Raw genomic sequence first — 12,713 nt, forward strand, 5'->3', positions numbered from 1 at the left:
GGCTTGACTGCCAAAACAAAGCAGTGAGAATGTGCTGGGTTTACTCAAGGATATATTTCCAACTGGGAATACAGTTTTTGATCTTTTCCCTTTTAAAATGAAGTTTGGTTGAATTGCATGAGAAACAGTAAATGTTTGTGGGCTTTTGGCCCCAGGGTTAATTGTTTTAGACACTGTGTGCTCCCTGGAAACCAACATTTTTGGTCTTTTATGTGAAGTCAGTTGGACCAAATATGGTTATCAAAATGCCAAACTTCTCAATACCACATGTTTAAAAAAGAAACAGCCTGCCAATTTTTAAGCAATGGCACAGAAGCTTTAAAGTTTTTCACAAGAAACTTGCATTGGACATGAATGAATCCATCAAAAATTGGAGGTAAATGTACAGTACATGGTCTATATCGCAGAATATGTTGGCACCCCTCAAGTTCTGATGATTGATAAAAACAGTTACCCATTAAAAGTTGCCTTGAACTTCTATTTGTGTTGCCCTGATATTTAAACAAGTATCAATTCAACTTGACTTTCATGAGTGTTGTGACAAAGTTTAAAATTCTGAAATCATTACAACCCTCGAGCCAAGCACAATACATTAATCTTACCTTTGAAATTATCAGCCAAATCTTAAATCAACAAATGTCTTTTCTATATTGCTAAAAAATGTAAAGCAAGCAGGTCTGCCCTCAGAAATGGCTGGACCCCTGAAAAACCCAATTGTGGTTTATTATTGGCTAGCATCCTGGCTAACAGTTACCTCATTTTTGAGCTAAAAATTTTGTCAAGGTATAATTTGGTGGTCACATAGGCTACTTATTCATGCCATTTTTTAAGCCCTTTTCACCACTGTCTCCACCCATTTTTTCCACATGGGACCAATTCTTGCATCTGTTTGCTAGTTTTTGCCATTTTCAACCTATTTGCGCTACTTTTAACCCCTTTTTGAAACTTTGGTCTTTGGTTTTTGCCACTAGGTTGCCACTTGTTGCCCATTTTTGCCTCTGTAACCCATTACCACTTCTTTTAACCTTTGACACTTTTTGATACCTTCAACCCATTTTTGCCACTTTGAAACTGCTTTTTGCCATTTTTTGCCCATTTTGACCCTGTTTTGCCTTTCTCAATCCATTTTTCCACTTTAATCCAACTTTTTCTGCTTTAAACCCATTTTTTCCACTTCATACCCATTTTTGGCACTCTGTAACCAGGTTTTACTAACTTTTTTCCTGCTTTTTTTGCCATGTTAAACTCATTTTTGCTAAAGTTCACCCTTTCTGTCACTTTTTGCAATTATGTAAAGATATTTCGGTTCCTTCTTTATCCTCTCTTAGCTTTACATTTATCCACATCATGTCTTATCTATGAAGTCTGAAATTATCTTCAAAACTGTGTAGTCAGTGTGCCCATTCATTACCAGAAAAGGTAAATCTGTTTTGAGAAAAGCGGTTTACATTGTTAAAAGGGGATATTTCACTACAGCATAAATAAATAATGTATATTTTTGTGATTCTTTGATAAGAGTTGTTATCATTCAGATTAAAATATCACAGATCAACTTCATAATGGACCAGGATTTTCCTCACCTCCATGGGCCCCTCAGTTTGGCTGTAAAAGCGCTCCCCTTTCCCCCCTTATGGGCAGCCTTGACAACAACCCCTTCTTTGGTGAAATGTTGCTTTAAAGCCACTTGAAATAAGAGCAATTCACTCTTTAAAATGGCAACATTTTGCTTTTAGTTTTAGGAAGACGCCTTAAATTTTTCCAGTGTCTGGCAGAGGCGACATCATTCTGCCTCCGCCGCTTCAGCAAAACCCATGTGAATTCTGCAGCTAAAATAACAATAACAGTATAATATTATATCCCACCCTCTCCTCAACACAGATCCAGCAAGGTTTTGTGTATTTAATCCGGCAGAACATGTAATGAAGTTTGCTCGTGAAGCCACAGAGGTACAGCAGAGTCATGAGCGATGGTCTGCAGGCCTGGAGATCCAGACTTTCGACACCAGGCTGCAACTTTAGCGCCGAACAGACGATCGCTACTTTTCCCCTACCGAGGTCCGTTCCCTTGTGAGTTCTCCATCAATGTTACTGTTTTCGCCAACGCTCAGCCGCCTTCCAGCCATCTGCTCCTCACACCTCATTCCTTTTTCTCTCACCCTGTCCTCCATCATGCTTTCCCTCTCTGAGGATCAAAGTAACATGGAGTGGGTGGCTCGATCCTTTGGGTGCTTTATCCATCATGCTCTTCTACATGGCCTGTGTTTAGTTTGCCACTTCTGTGGTTCTGAGGTGCATCCCTTGGCTTGTGGTAACACTTCTAATTTCCTTTCCTTACTTAAAGCTGTTTCACTTGTCTGTCAGCACATTGACCACTACAGCCTGTTTAATTAGAGCCATAAAAAACGCAAACATCCCTGCTTAATCCCCGTTGGCTGGTAAGACACAATCTCTTTAAACTGGCTGCATTAAAGCCGGGAGCCTACTAGAGACCAGAGTTATTATGTTCCCTCCTGAGTCATCCTCTCTTCTATCCACAATTACTGAGAAAAAAAGCATCATTTTAACCGTTCATGTGCTGAGTGTCCATGCAGATACAGTGGCTGGCTATGTGGGGACAATACCCTCACAGCACAAGTGAAGCACATGACGGATGTTGGTGACACTGAGGATGGAGATGTGGTAGGTGGACAGCGGGGCTGATTCATTAATAAATATGCAGGAGCGATACTCCCACAGCATCTAGCACTGTGACGTATACACTTATATGTGAGAACCACATATATTTTAGGCAGTGTATAGTTTCACCCACAGACGCATAGACACAAATGCATGCGCACACTGACATGCACAGAAACGACCGGTATCTCATATGAGAGCTTGTAGCTGCTGATAAACCGCACTCCTGCCGTTTATTGACTTATTCACTTTCATCCTTCAGTACAGTCAAAAGACGTCACATTTTTAATGACACAATGGGAGACATTAAGAGAAATGGGATGTGACAGCTGCGTTTTTAAAGGAGCAGATATAAATGGGAAGTCCTGGTGAATGAAAAATATCTGCTTAAAGACATCATGAGTCAAAGAGAATGAAATACACCCACACTGTCTGACTGAAATGCATCAATATGTGCTCCCTTTCATGCACTAACACACACGCACACGGCGTTTCAGAGACACACGGGAGGAAGACACGGAAATAAACATGCTGCAGAGTCTCCATTCAACAGCCACGTCCATCCCACGGATGTTCACATGCAGAGGGGGGAAAAAAAAAGACAAATTTAAGACACACGCACACTCGGAGACACACGCACGCACAGATACATAGCTTATCAGTCTATCTTTGAAAAGGCACGGCCTCTCAATAGCATCATCTACCTCTCCCCTCTCTCCATTGTCCTCTCCTCACATCCATAGCCAGCCAATGAATGAGGAAACAGCCGCTACCTGTAAATGAACCACACGCTCCTGTTTCTGGGGCCCAGTGACGGCCACGAAGAAGAGAGGGAGAGAGAGAAATCTCTCTCTCCGCATCCCCCCATTGCCATGTCCCCCCCTCCTCCTCCTCTCTCTCTCTCGCGCACTCTCCACCACCACCTCCCTCCTCCCCTCCTTCCTCCAGTGAGAGAGCTCAGCCGGAGAGAGAGAGAGAGAGTGGAGGAGGAGAGTGAGAGAGGTGGGGAATAAGCTGGAGAGAGTGAGAGAAAGAGGGAGACGGCATGCTGGTCTGCACCCTGCATACTTCAGACAAGAGACTGGCGATGTGATGGACAGTCAGAGAGAGAACACCAGACATGATCACAAAAGCATAAGACTGGAAGAGGGTTTTGTTGGAAAAAAAAGAAAAGGGGAGATGTTGCGGCGTGGGGATGCGGGGGATGGGTAACGTACCACCAGGAGAGAGCTTGCATTTGCATGTCCACTGACTGGTGTATCACAGCTGATTCCCTGGATGTTCTCACATTTACACACAAACTTTCCCTCCTCCTCTCCACTGTCATCAGAACACTCTCTCTACCTCTCTCCGAAATAGTAATTGACATTCTCCCTGCAGTGACGGGAACACGCTCTGGATCACCTTGCTCTTAATTGAGCACCACTTCACCACGCTGCTGCAATTACATTTAACCAACTTAGCTCAGGTAATATAACCCCAGTGGCTGCTATTTGCATTTAGAACACAGTGCAGCTGCATTAAAGTAAATGCCGCCTTTTGAATGACAGTCAGAACTGTTCAGCACAAGGGCTAATGTCAGCTACAGAGTCTAAGAGGCTGTAAAACCTCCCGGGGTGGCGACTGGTAAGTCCTTTTCTCAAGCCCGAAGGACCCAACCAGCGCTTGATGTCTCAGCCTCCTTATGACTCATCAGCAGGATGATGTATAAAGACACACAGGGGCATTTTTTACATCCCCTCTAACTCTCAAACAAACATGCACAGCTCTATTATACACAGTTGCAGCTGCAGCCTCAGACAGATGCCATGGAGGAGGAGATTCCTGCTCTACCTTTTTCATTAGAACATTATTGTGCTCCGTGTAAACATGACAACAGAGGGGGAAGAGGATAAGGTATCAAAGTGACAAGTGCATTCCTGTGGTGGAACCAAAATAATATGGCTGTTTCTCAGCACTAATGTGTTCAGAGGGGAAACAATGGAGAATAAGCAGCATTCAGGATCAGCAGAAAACAGACACACGCAGCACAAAGGATAGACATGGAGACACAATAGGTGGAACAATGTAGCTCATACACATAAGCCACACGAGTGAGTGAACTAGTTCAATCACCTTGACTGGCCTCATGGTAGTAAAGCAGAGAGCAGACAGCTCACGCTCATGTGAGAATCCACAGTGAGGTCTATATTAGAGGCTGCAGCTGATCAGGTTTATTTTAGCTTTATTACACTGATCTATTTCAAATATGGCATCCTGCTCAAGGGCGGGGGGGTTAGGATTAGGGTGTGCCACAACATGCAGTTGAAGACGGCAATTTTAACACATCACTGGGCAGAAGCCTGCTTTTCAGCTATTTTTTCTTTGAGGCTGCAAACTTTGTTCACTGCAGAATTGATGGATTAGTAGGCTGTATGGCGACTTTTCTTACCTGGGCCCGTCCGTGCCATCATATGCTCCGACTGTGACGTTACGGAAAAGCTTCCTTTTGGCCTTCTCGCTGCGTGTCTCTGCAAAACACCACATATGCTCACTTTAAACCTTCATCTTCCGTCATGACACCTTCTCCATCTGTCTTTTTTTTTTTTTTTTTTTTTTTTGCAGAAGTGCTGTGACTTCAGCTCAATGCGCAAATGAACGAGATATGTTAACACCCAGCTTTTCCTCTCTGGTACATGGCATATGGTTTTCTTGCAGCGTGAACAGTGAAAAAAAGGGAAAATACTACATGTGAAACTGTCTGCTGTAGGAGACCTTGCTGGTAAACATGAATGTGACATGTGCTGTGTGTTACAGTGACTTAAAGGATAATTCCAGCCTGAGGGAGTATGTAACCCATTTTTCACTGTGCTTTCTTTCCAATCTATGATCTGATTCTTGTGATTGTTTCTGACTTGTTTGAGCACCTCTTGACATCTTTAGATCACAGAGCAAGGCATTAATATCAAATTAATTAAATTTTCTGAAAGAATTACTGAAACATGGGGAAAAAATCATTAAAGTACAATACTATAATATTATCAAATTCTAGTTCAGGGGTTTCCAAACTTTGCCATGGTAGGGCCTCCCATCTTGCATAATGTCTTGAATTCCTTGTACATGACTGGAAATATTATCATGAAACATTTAAAATTTTTCTGAAACACTCTTGTTACTCATTTATCACATTCAACTGCTCTTTAATCTTTAGAAAATTGTTTTTTTATATTTCTGTTGTAACAATAATTACATGAAATTAGAAAGTGTGCATTTATTCTTGTAATAGTTGAAAAATTACAAATAAAATATATATATTTTTAAAAGAAAGTGTGTATTTATTTTTAGAAAATCTCTTTTGTGACATTCAATATGTAACCCATATGATATGAACAGTCTTGCCATGTCTTGTCTTGACACCAGGATTTTTTTCTCCTTTTAGAAATGTTTCCATTTTAAAGTAGGAATATTGTGAAAATCACAAAAAATGAGAAGTAAACTTTAGGATACAAATATTCAATATATGAAATACAAAAATGGTCAAAGACAGGAGGAGAAGACGATTGTGGTTCACCAACATTATTGGGCAGGACTCGGGCATGTTGCTGACTAAAGGTCCAACATATTAATACATTTGAAACAAGACTACAAAACTGAGGAACTGAAACAAACCAAAGTCTTTGTGGACTGTTACATTCCTAATGCAGAAGGTAGGTAACTAGTTTTTAGTGGTACAGCAAATTTCTGATGCCAGTGTCACTCATAGCTGCTGCTTGATTCTGGCTGGTTAAACTGGTGTGTGTTACTTTTTTTAATTGGAAGACTAGCATAAAAAACTTGATTTTACTTACTTTACTCACTAGTGATGTTTAAAGGTGTGTAATTTCCCATCCAATTAACTTAAAATTATAATTGTATTTAGTCAACTAGTCTTAAGTCAAATAAATACATTCTGCAAACCAACTTCATACTGCAACAGTAAAATAACGCCACACAGTAACAGTGCAAAGTTAGTTTGCAGAATATGGCTAACATTAGCAGTGCTAGCACAGCTGAAATTCAGTCCTTTTAGCAGGTTAACGTCCACACTCCTGTGCTAAATATCGTCGCTCATTGCTTCGGCTACATGTAAGTATAACCTGACAGTGTGTGGACAGCTTCATCCTCTTTTTCTAGATCAAAATAGTGCTAAACTGTGCTGTCCCTACAACATGCTATTGGTGCTCTAGCAGTAAGCGGTTGTTTTATTGGGTTAAAGAGCACTGTGGCAGTATGGCAGAAGTATTAAAATCAACTACAGTGACTACTATTGGTGGATGGCTGTATTAAAGTTACAGACTGTGTTTGACAGCGACTGTGGGCCTGAACTACGGTGGCCAGTAAGGGCAAACAGCCTGCAAAAGCCATTCCAAATGAAACATAACAGCTTCAATAAGAGGAGGAACACTTCAACTTTACAGATGCAATCAAAAGTCCGAACGAAGGACAAAAAGAGAAATGTGGTGCAACTGAAAAAACACTCTCTAAGAATCAAAAACAAGTTCCCTTTCTAATTCTGATTTCCCCACTCTGATGATAAATTTATTCGCACCCTGATGTAACTACATAACTGGTTAATAGTGTTATTACTGCGTAATGACTTTCCTCCAAGTCGCACTTCAAAACACAATCACATGTCCGTTCTCGGCTCGTTCTCTCTTCCATCTGTCTATTTGTCCCTCTCACTCTTCCTGATAGAGAGCCCCCTGGAGGCCGGGAGCTTTTTGAAGTTTCTGGTTTTGAAGAGCATTTTGGATTAAGATCGATTCCAGTGTGGAATCGATTCTTAATTAAAAGCCTGTTGGCCGTTCATGAATTTGTTTTTGATTCTTGGTGAGTGTTTTGTCAGTTGCATTGCATTTCCCTTTTTGAAGTTCTTTCGGACTTTTGATTGTGTCTCTAAAGTTGAAGCGTTCCTCTTATTGAAGCTGTTTTGTTTCATTTGGAATATGTCTGGCTTTTGTAAGCCGTTTGCTCTTAACTGCCACTGTACTGAACTAATAAGAATGTTAAGAATAAGTCAAAATTACTTTAATTCTGGTGCTGAGTAAAAAGGGAGCTGAATTTAACTGTTTAGGCTAACTGCGTGGATCCTTAATTTGTACTTTAGTTTCATCCCATCTTACCTTAACTGGCATGTCAGATACAATGTTTCATATATCCATTGCATGGATGAAAGTTTATGTGGAGGTGACTCGCCACATTTACCAGAGTCACTGACATTTGCGTTAAAAAGGCTCATTCTATTATGTTACTTTCTGTTACTTTGATGGCTCTAAAATGCACCTTGAATGTAACTATTGACTGAAATGCATAGCCTAAAGTCAGCACTGGCACTCTCACTGTCCACTGCAGTGAGTGATGTCATGGTAGTCACATATCTGCAAGTAGTCAATAAGAAGTTATATCTCACCTGTTCGATTGTTGACACCCGCCACCTCCTCCACACAGTCTGAAGGAAACCATCCGGTACGACCTTTCACTGTGCCCTCCCAGTAGCCACCCTCTCCCACGCTCAACACTGACACAGGCAGACAGACACAGAAAAAAATAGATAGCATAAATAGATGGGTAATATTAATGTTGCTTTTAAAACACTTACAGATACTCTTATGATACATTTTTCATATTTTTTCCCTCAACCTTCATTGTTTACATTCAGATGCCTTTATATATAACAATATTTTACAAACCACTGAGCGCTGGGGGAAACTTGCATTGCTTTATGACGATGATGATGAGTGGGTCTAAATCTTATTCCTCCCTTGGGCATTGGTAGCCTATTGGTTAAGTCCAAACATCACGTGAACAGAGGATGTTGTCTTTGAAGTGGGCTCATATTCGGTCTGTGACTCCTTTCCCTTATGTCATGCCCCACTCTCCCTCCCTGGCGTCTGAGTCTGCCCACTTCTCTATATTTCATGTAAAGGTATAAAATAACAATCTAAAATATAATCTTAATTGCAGTGCATATTTTAGATACTGCTGATGCAACACTACATGTGGCTATCTTCAGCTCAGATAAATTATGCTAATTATCTGTCAAGTTAATCCAAAGATAAGGGCTGATTTTTGTTATCAGTGTTCATATTTGCAGACTCTTACCTTTGACTTTGTCTCCTTTGCTCAGTGACAGCTCTCTGTCTCCACTAGCAGAGTGAGCACGAGTGGCCACATAAACCCGTCCAGGCACAGCACTGTACATACGCTTCATCTGACCTGCACTACTGCCTGCTGGGGGTGCACTGCAGAGAGAGAGAAATAGAGCAAGCGGGAGAGATAAGATAAGTGTTGCACACTGTGGTAAACAAGTGAGACAAAGCGAGACAACATACAGCTTGTCAGGCTCCATCAGAGACAGTCAGCTGCTGAGTCACACTAACAAGTCATACCAAGACTACAAATGCCTGCTGCTATTTTGTATTTGACACAATGTCTCGCATGCATTGCATGTTGTATTTCTTTAGACGGTAAAAACACTAACTCTTCATAAGCCTTGATTATCACAATATCCTTTAGTTACAAGACAATAAATGTCAATAGATATGTAAGGAATATGTGTGGTAGTGAAATGCTAATGAAGGGTTAATTGAAGCATGTGGATCTGAGTTTTAGCCTACTTCAGGATACTATCACTCATTTCAAATTGACTGATCATCAATGCTATAAAGGTGGCCTTAGCTTGTGCCATGTAAGTCCCTGTCCAGACCTAAGTATGGATAAATGGATTAGTTGCATGAGCAAGACACTGAATCCTCAAACGCTCAGCCTGACATCCCCGCACTAGTGGAGATGTCCCAATACTAATTTTTCCTTCTTATTACTTATACTGATAGCAGAGCATTGGGTACTATCTGATACTGATACTAGCATTTATCCCAGACTTGCCAGGATTGCTCTGGACTCTTATAAAGTCGTGCATACTTTCAAAATGTCTGGAGTTTTTGCACAACCCTTTTACACTTTTTACAATTCCATAAGACTATCCCTGTGTCCGAAACCACACACTCATTCCCTACTCTCTATCCACTCTACAGTGTGCAGCATATAGAATATATAGTGGACTCAACTGCAAGACACAAAAATGATTTCAGACGTCATCACCGTCTCACAATTAAAACGTTTAGCAGCAACGGCTTGTAAATTTCCTTGACTGAGGATCAAAATTAACGGTAGAATTTCAATGAAAACGGATACAAAATGTAATGTATTTTCACAAAAATAAATATACTAATAGATAAAAAAGTTGTCTCTATAGTGACAAAATAATATACATTTTTGTGTGTATTATCACTTATTTTTGCATAAAGATGACGGTCTCATGTCTTGTAATCATCATAGGGGGAAACAGTTACTCCGTTTAGAATCCTTAATATTTTCTTACAGATTTGGTAAAAGCAACAAACAAAAAAGCATTTTAAAAAGTTTTTATATATGTTCCTGTGCTCCTCTCATTCGCCCATCATGTTTGAGAGCAGCAACTGCGATGCATTATGGTAAATATTGCTGGGCTAGTGACCATCGGTTGTTCACTACTTTGCACAGTGCATTGTGGGACAGAATAAGTGCACTATATAGTGAATAACATTGCTCACTCAGAATTCGGACACCACTACTATTCACTATATAGTGCACTATATAGTGAACAGGGAGTGATTTTGGACACAGCCTATGAGTAGCTCTTCTGTCTATGCTGTTTTTCAGGACAACAATATTTAAGTCATTATATTACCCAGCATTCAACTGAGAGGGACACAAACTGCATTTTTACCTGCAGACAGAGGGTAGTTACTGGATAATAGTGGTTTCTGTGAGTAGACAGTCTAAAAAAGTCAGATTCACATACACATATCATGCTCCTTACCCCTGTCTGCCTCTTGGCTGCCGGTGCCTCTCCTCTGTATCACTTTGGCCTCCTCTTCCTCTGGATGGGGAGCGAGTTCGAGTTCTGGGGCTGCTGGAGCTTCTCATGCCTATGGAGGCTCTACGATAACCCTACAGAAAGAGACAGAGTCAAAAGTGATCCTTGTGTTTATTTTAACAAAAATACTGAAAAGGTAACATGTAATATCAAAAAGATCAGCAGCTGAGCATCCACCATTCCTCAGTACCTGTCCCAGGTTGGGATTGGTTGCAGTCTTGTTGGGCAGGGCCAGGGGGTCAGACTGGGTCATGGTGTTATCGCTGTTAGCACGCAGGAGGGGGTGAGAATGAAGTGAAGGGAGAGGCAAGGTGTGGGAGCTCTCTCTGCGCTTGGGAACATACTTTGGCGACTCCAAAAAGGGCACTGAGGACACGGGTGTGAGGATTATGAGTGAGGAGGCAGATGTTGGAAAGTCAGAGGGTGTAGAAAGTGAAGGGGGGAGATGTGACAGAGTGAAATAAAGGGATAAGTTAGGTGGCTTGTTAGGGAAAAAGAAGGAAAATTGAAGGGACTAAGACATTGTAGATAAAGCACATGCAAGGTGGGACCGGATTGTAAAACTTCATGGCCTCCTTATAGGGGATAGTTGAAGATCTTACCTATGTCAGTATCTTTGTGGTTTTTGATGATTTCCCCAAGTTCAAAATTACCGGACATTACAGCTAGCTGTACAAAAAAAATCATAGATATTAATGTTTTCTAACAAGTGCTATTATTAAAGATGCACTGGTTGAAAAAATTAAGGCTGATACTCATAAAGATGTTTAAAAAGACAGTTTAGCCGACAGCTGTCAGATAATTCCACTACTGATGTTTCTCTAAAGTTAGTTGCTGTGCCCTATGATACTCCATACCAATGGATTTATTTTTATTACTTAAATAGGAAACAAATCTATTGATAAATACAGCTATAAAACAGTTTTTCTAACTGTCTGTGCAGAAGAGTCTCTTCAAACTCTGCACAAATGTTCACTCTGACTTATGTACAAACTGATTGGATTTTAGAGGTCAGGGGTCAAGGTCAGTAGGCCTCATGTTCATCCCTTGCTTGTGAATGCCCCATCTTAATAGCAATTTGAGGGATTCTCTTTCATAAATGTTAACTCTGACAGAAGGATGAACTGGTTAAATTTTAAGATCAGTTGTCATGGATAACTTGCCTTATGTACATTCCTTGCTTGTGAACTTAAAATTTCTAGGACACCTTAGGTTTTTTTTAATCCAAATAAGTTTGCCACCTTCAAACAGTTTAAGCTCAGGGTATTTTTTTTCCAAACTTTGCATACACATCCATTCAAGATAAACTGATTAGATTTTGGAGGTCAAATGTAAACATAATGGAACCTCACACACACGGGTGTCTTGCAAGTGCCAGAAGCAAAGGTCAAGCTCGATGGCATCCGTTTTGTCTTTTCAGCCAAGACCTGTGGTGGTTTTCAGGCCCTTGGGACATCCACAGCATGACCAGGGAGTCATGGTAACCCTACTACCTGCCCCTACGATACCCTACACTGTGTTTACTTGCTATATCTACCCCTTCTCTGCCCTAGAAGTGTACTTATTTTTTTCAACAAATTATTTTCCATTATTTGCCCCCTCATAATATGCAAGGACATTCAGCTCAAGGCCAGGTTTATGTCAATCCTTCACACTTAATGGTGCTCTCAGGTAGCTTTCTGCACAGTACTTTATAGCAACAGTTATGTGAACTGGACCACATTTCTTTACTAAGAAAATAACAAAGAACTGCACTGAAAGCTTCTCATGGCAGAAGAGATGTTCTCGCTCATCACCAGACCTGCTTCGGCGGGACTTTGGATAGACGAAGGCAGGGTTTAATTGTACTGTATGTCAATATATGCTAGGGCTGGGCAATTCATTTTTCAAATCACAGCAGTTGAAATATTTCTTTAACTTGAAATTTGTGTCAAAATACCAGTTTGAAAACTTTTCAGCAGAGATGTTATACATCACATATCATGCAATCATTCAAGTGCCATTCTTCTAGAATAGTCTATGAAAAGTCCTACTTTCTTCATTTTTGTAAATTTTTCTGATTAGATATGAGAATGACATAAATATGATCACTTCCTTTAATA

The 12,713-nt window shown here is 40.6% G+C and overlaps 1 protein-coding gene across 2 annotated transcripts in view; it reads right to left on the minus strand.

The window, feature by feature from the left end:
• The window catches only part of LOC121528382 (SH3 and multiple ankyrin repeat domains protein 1-like), a 64,309-nt gene that overhangs the window by 26,978 nt on the left and 24,618 nt on the right, over positions 1–12,713 (minus strand). For both annotated transcript variants that reach the window (XM_041815824.1, XM_041815823.1), the window contains 6 exons: positions 11,214–11,280; positions 10,802–10,977; positions 10,555–10,685; positions 8,796–8,935; positions 8,104–8,211; positions 5,107–5,185 (listed from right to left, as the gene is read on the minus strand). In XM_041815824.1, the coding sequence (XP_041671758.1) occupies positions 5,107–5,185; positions 8,104–8,211; positions 8,796–8,935; positions 10,555–10,685; positions 10,802–10,977; positions 11,214–11,280 (701 nt within the window). The remainder of the gene's footprint in view (positions 1–5,106; positions 5,186–8,103; positions 8,212–8,795; positions 8,936–10,554; positions 10,686–10,801; positions 10,978–11,213; positions 11,281–12,713) is intronic.

Source organism: Cheilinus undulatus, linkage group 20, assembly GCF_018320785.1.
Source record: "Cheilinus undulatus linkage group 20, ASM1832078v1, whole genome shotgun sequence".
NCBI lineage: Eukaryota > Metazoa > Chordata > Actinopteri > Labriformes > Labridae > Cheilinus > Cheilinus undulatus.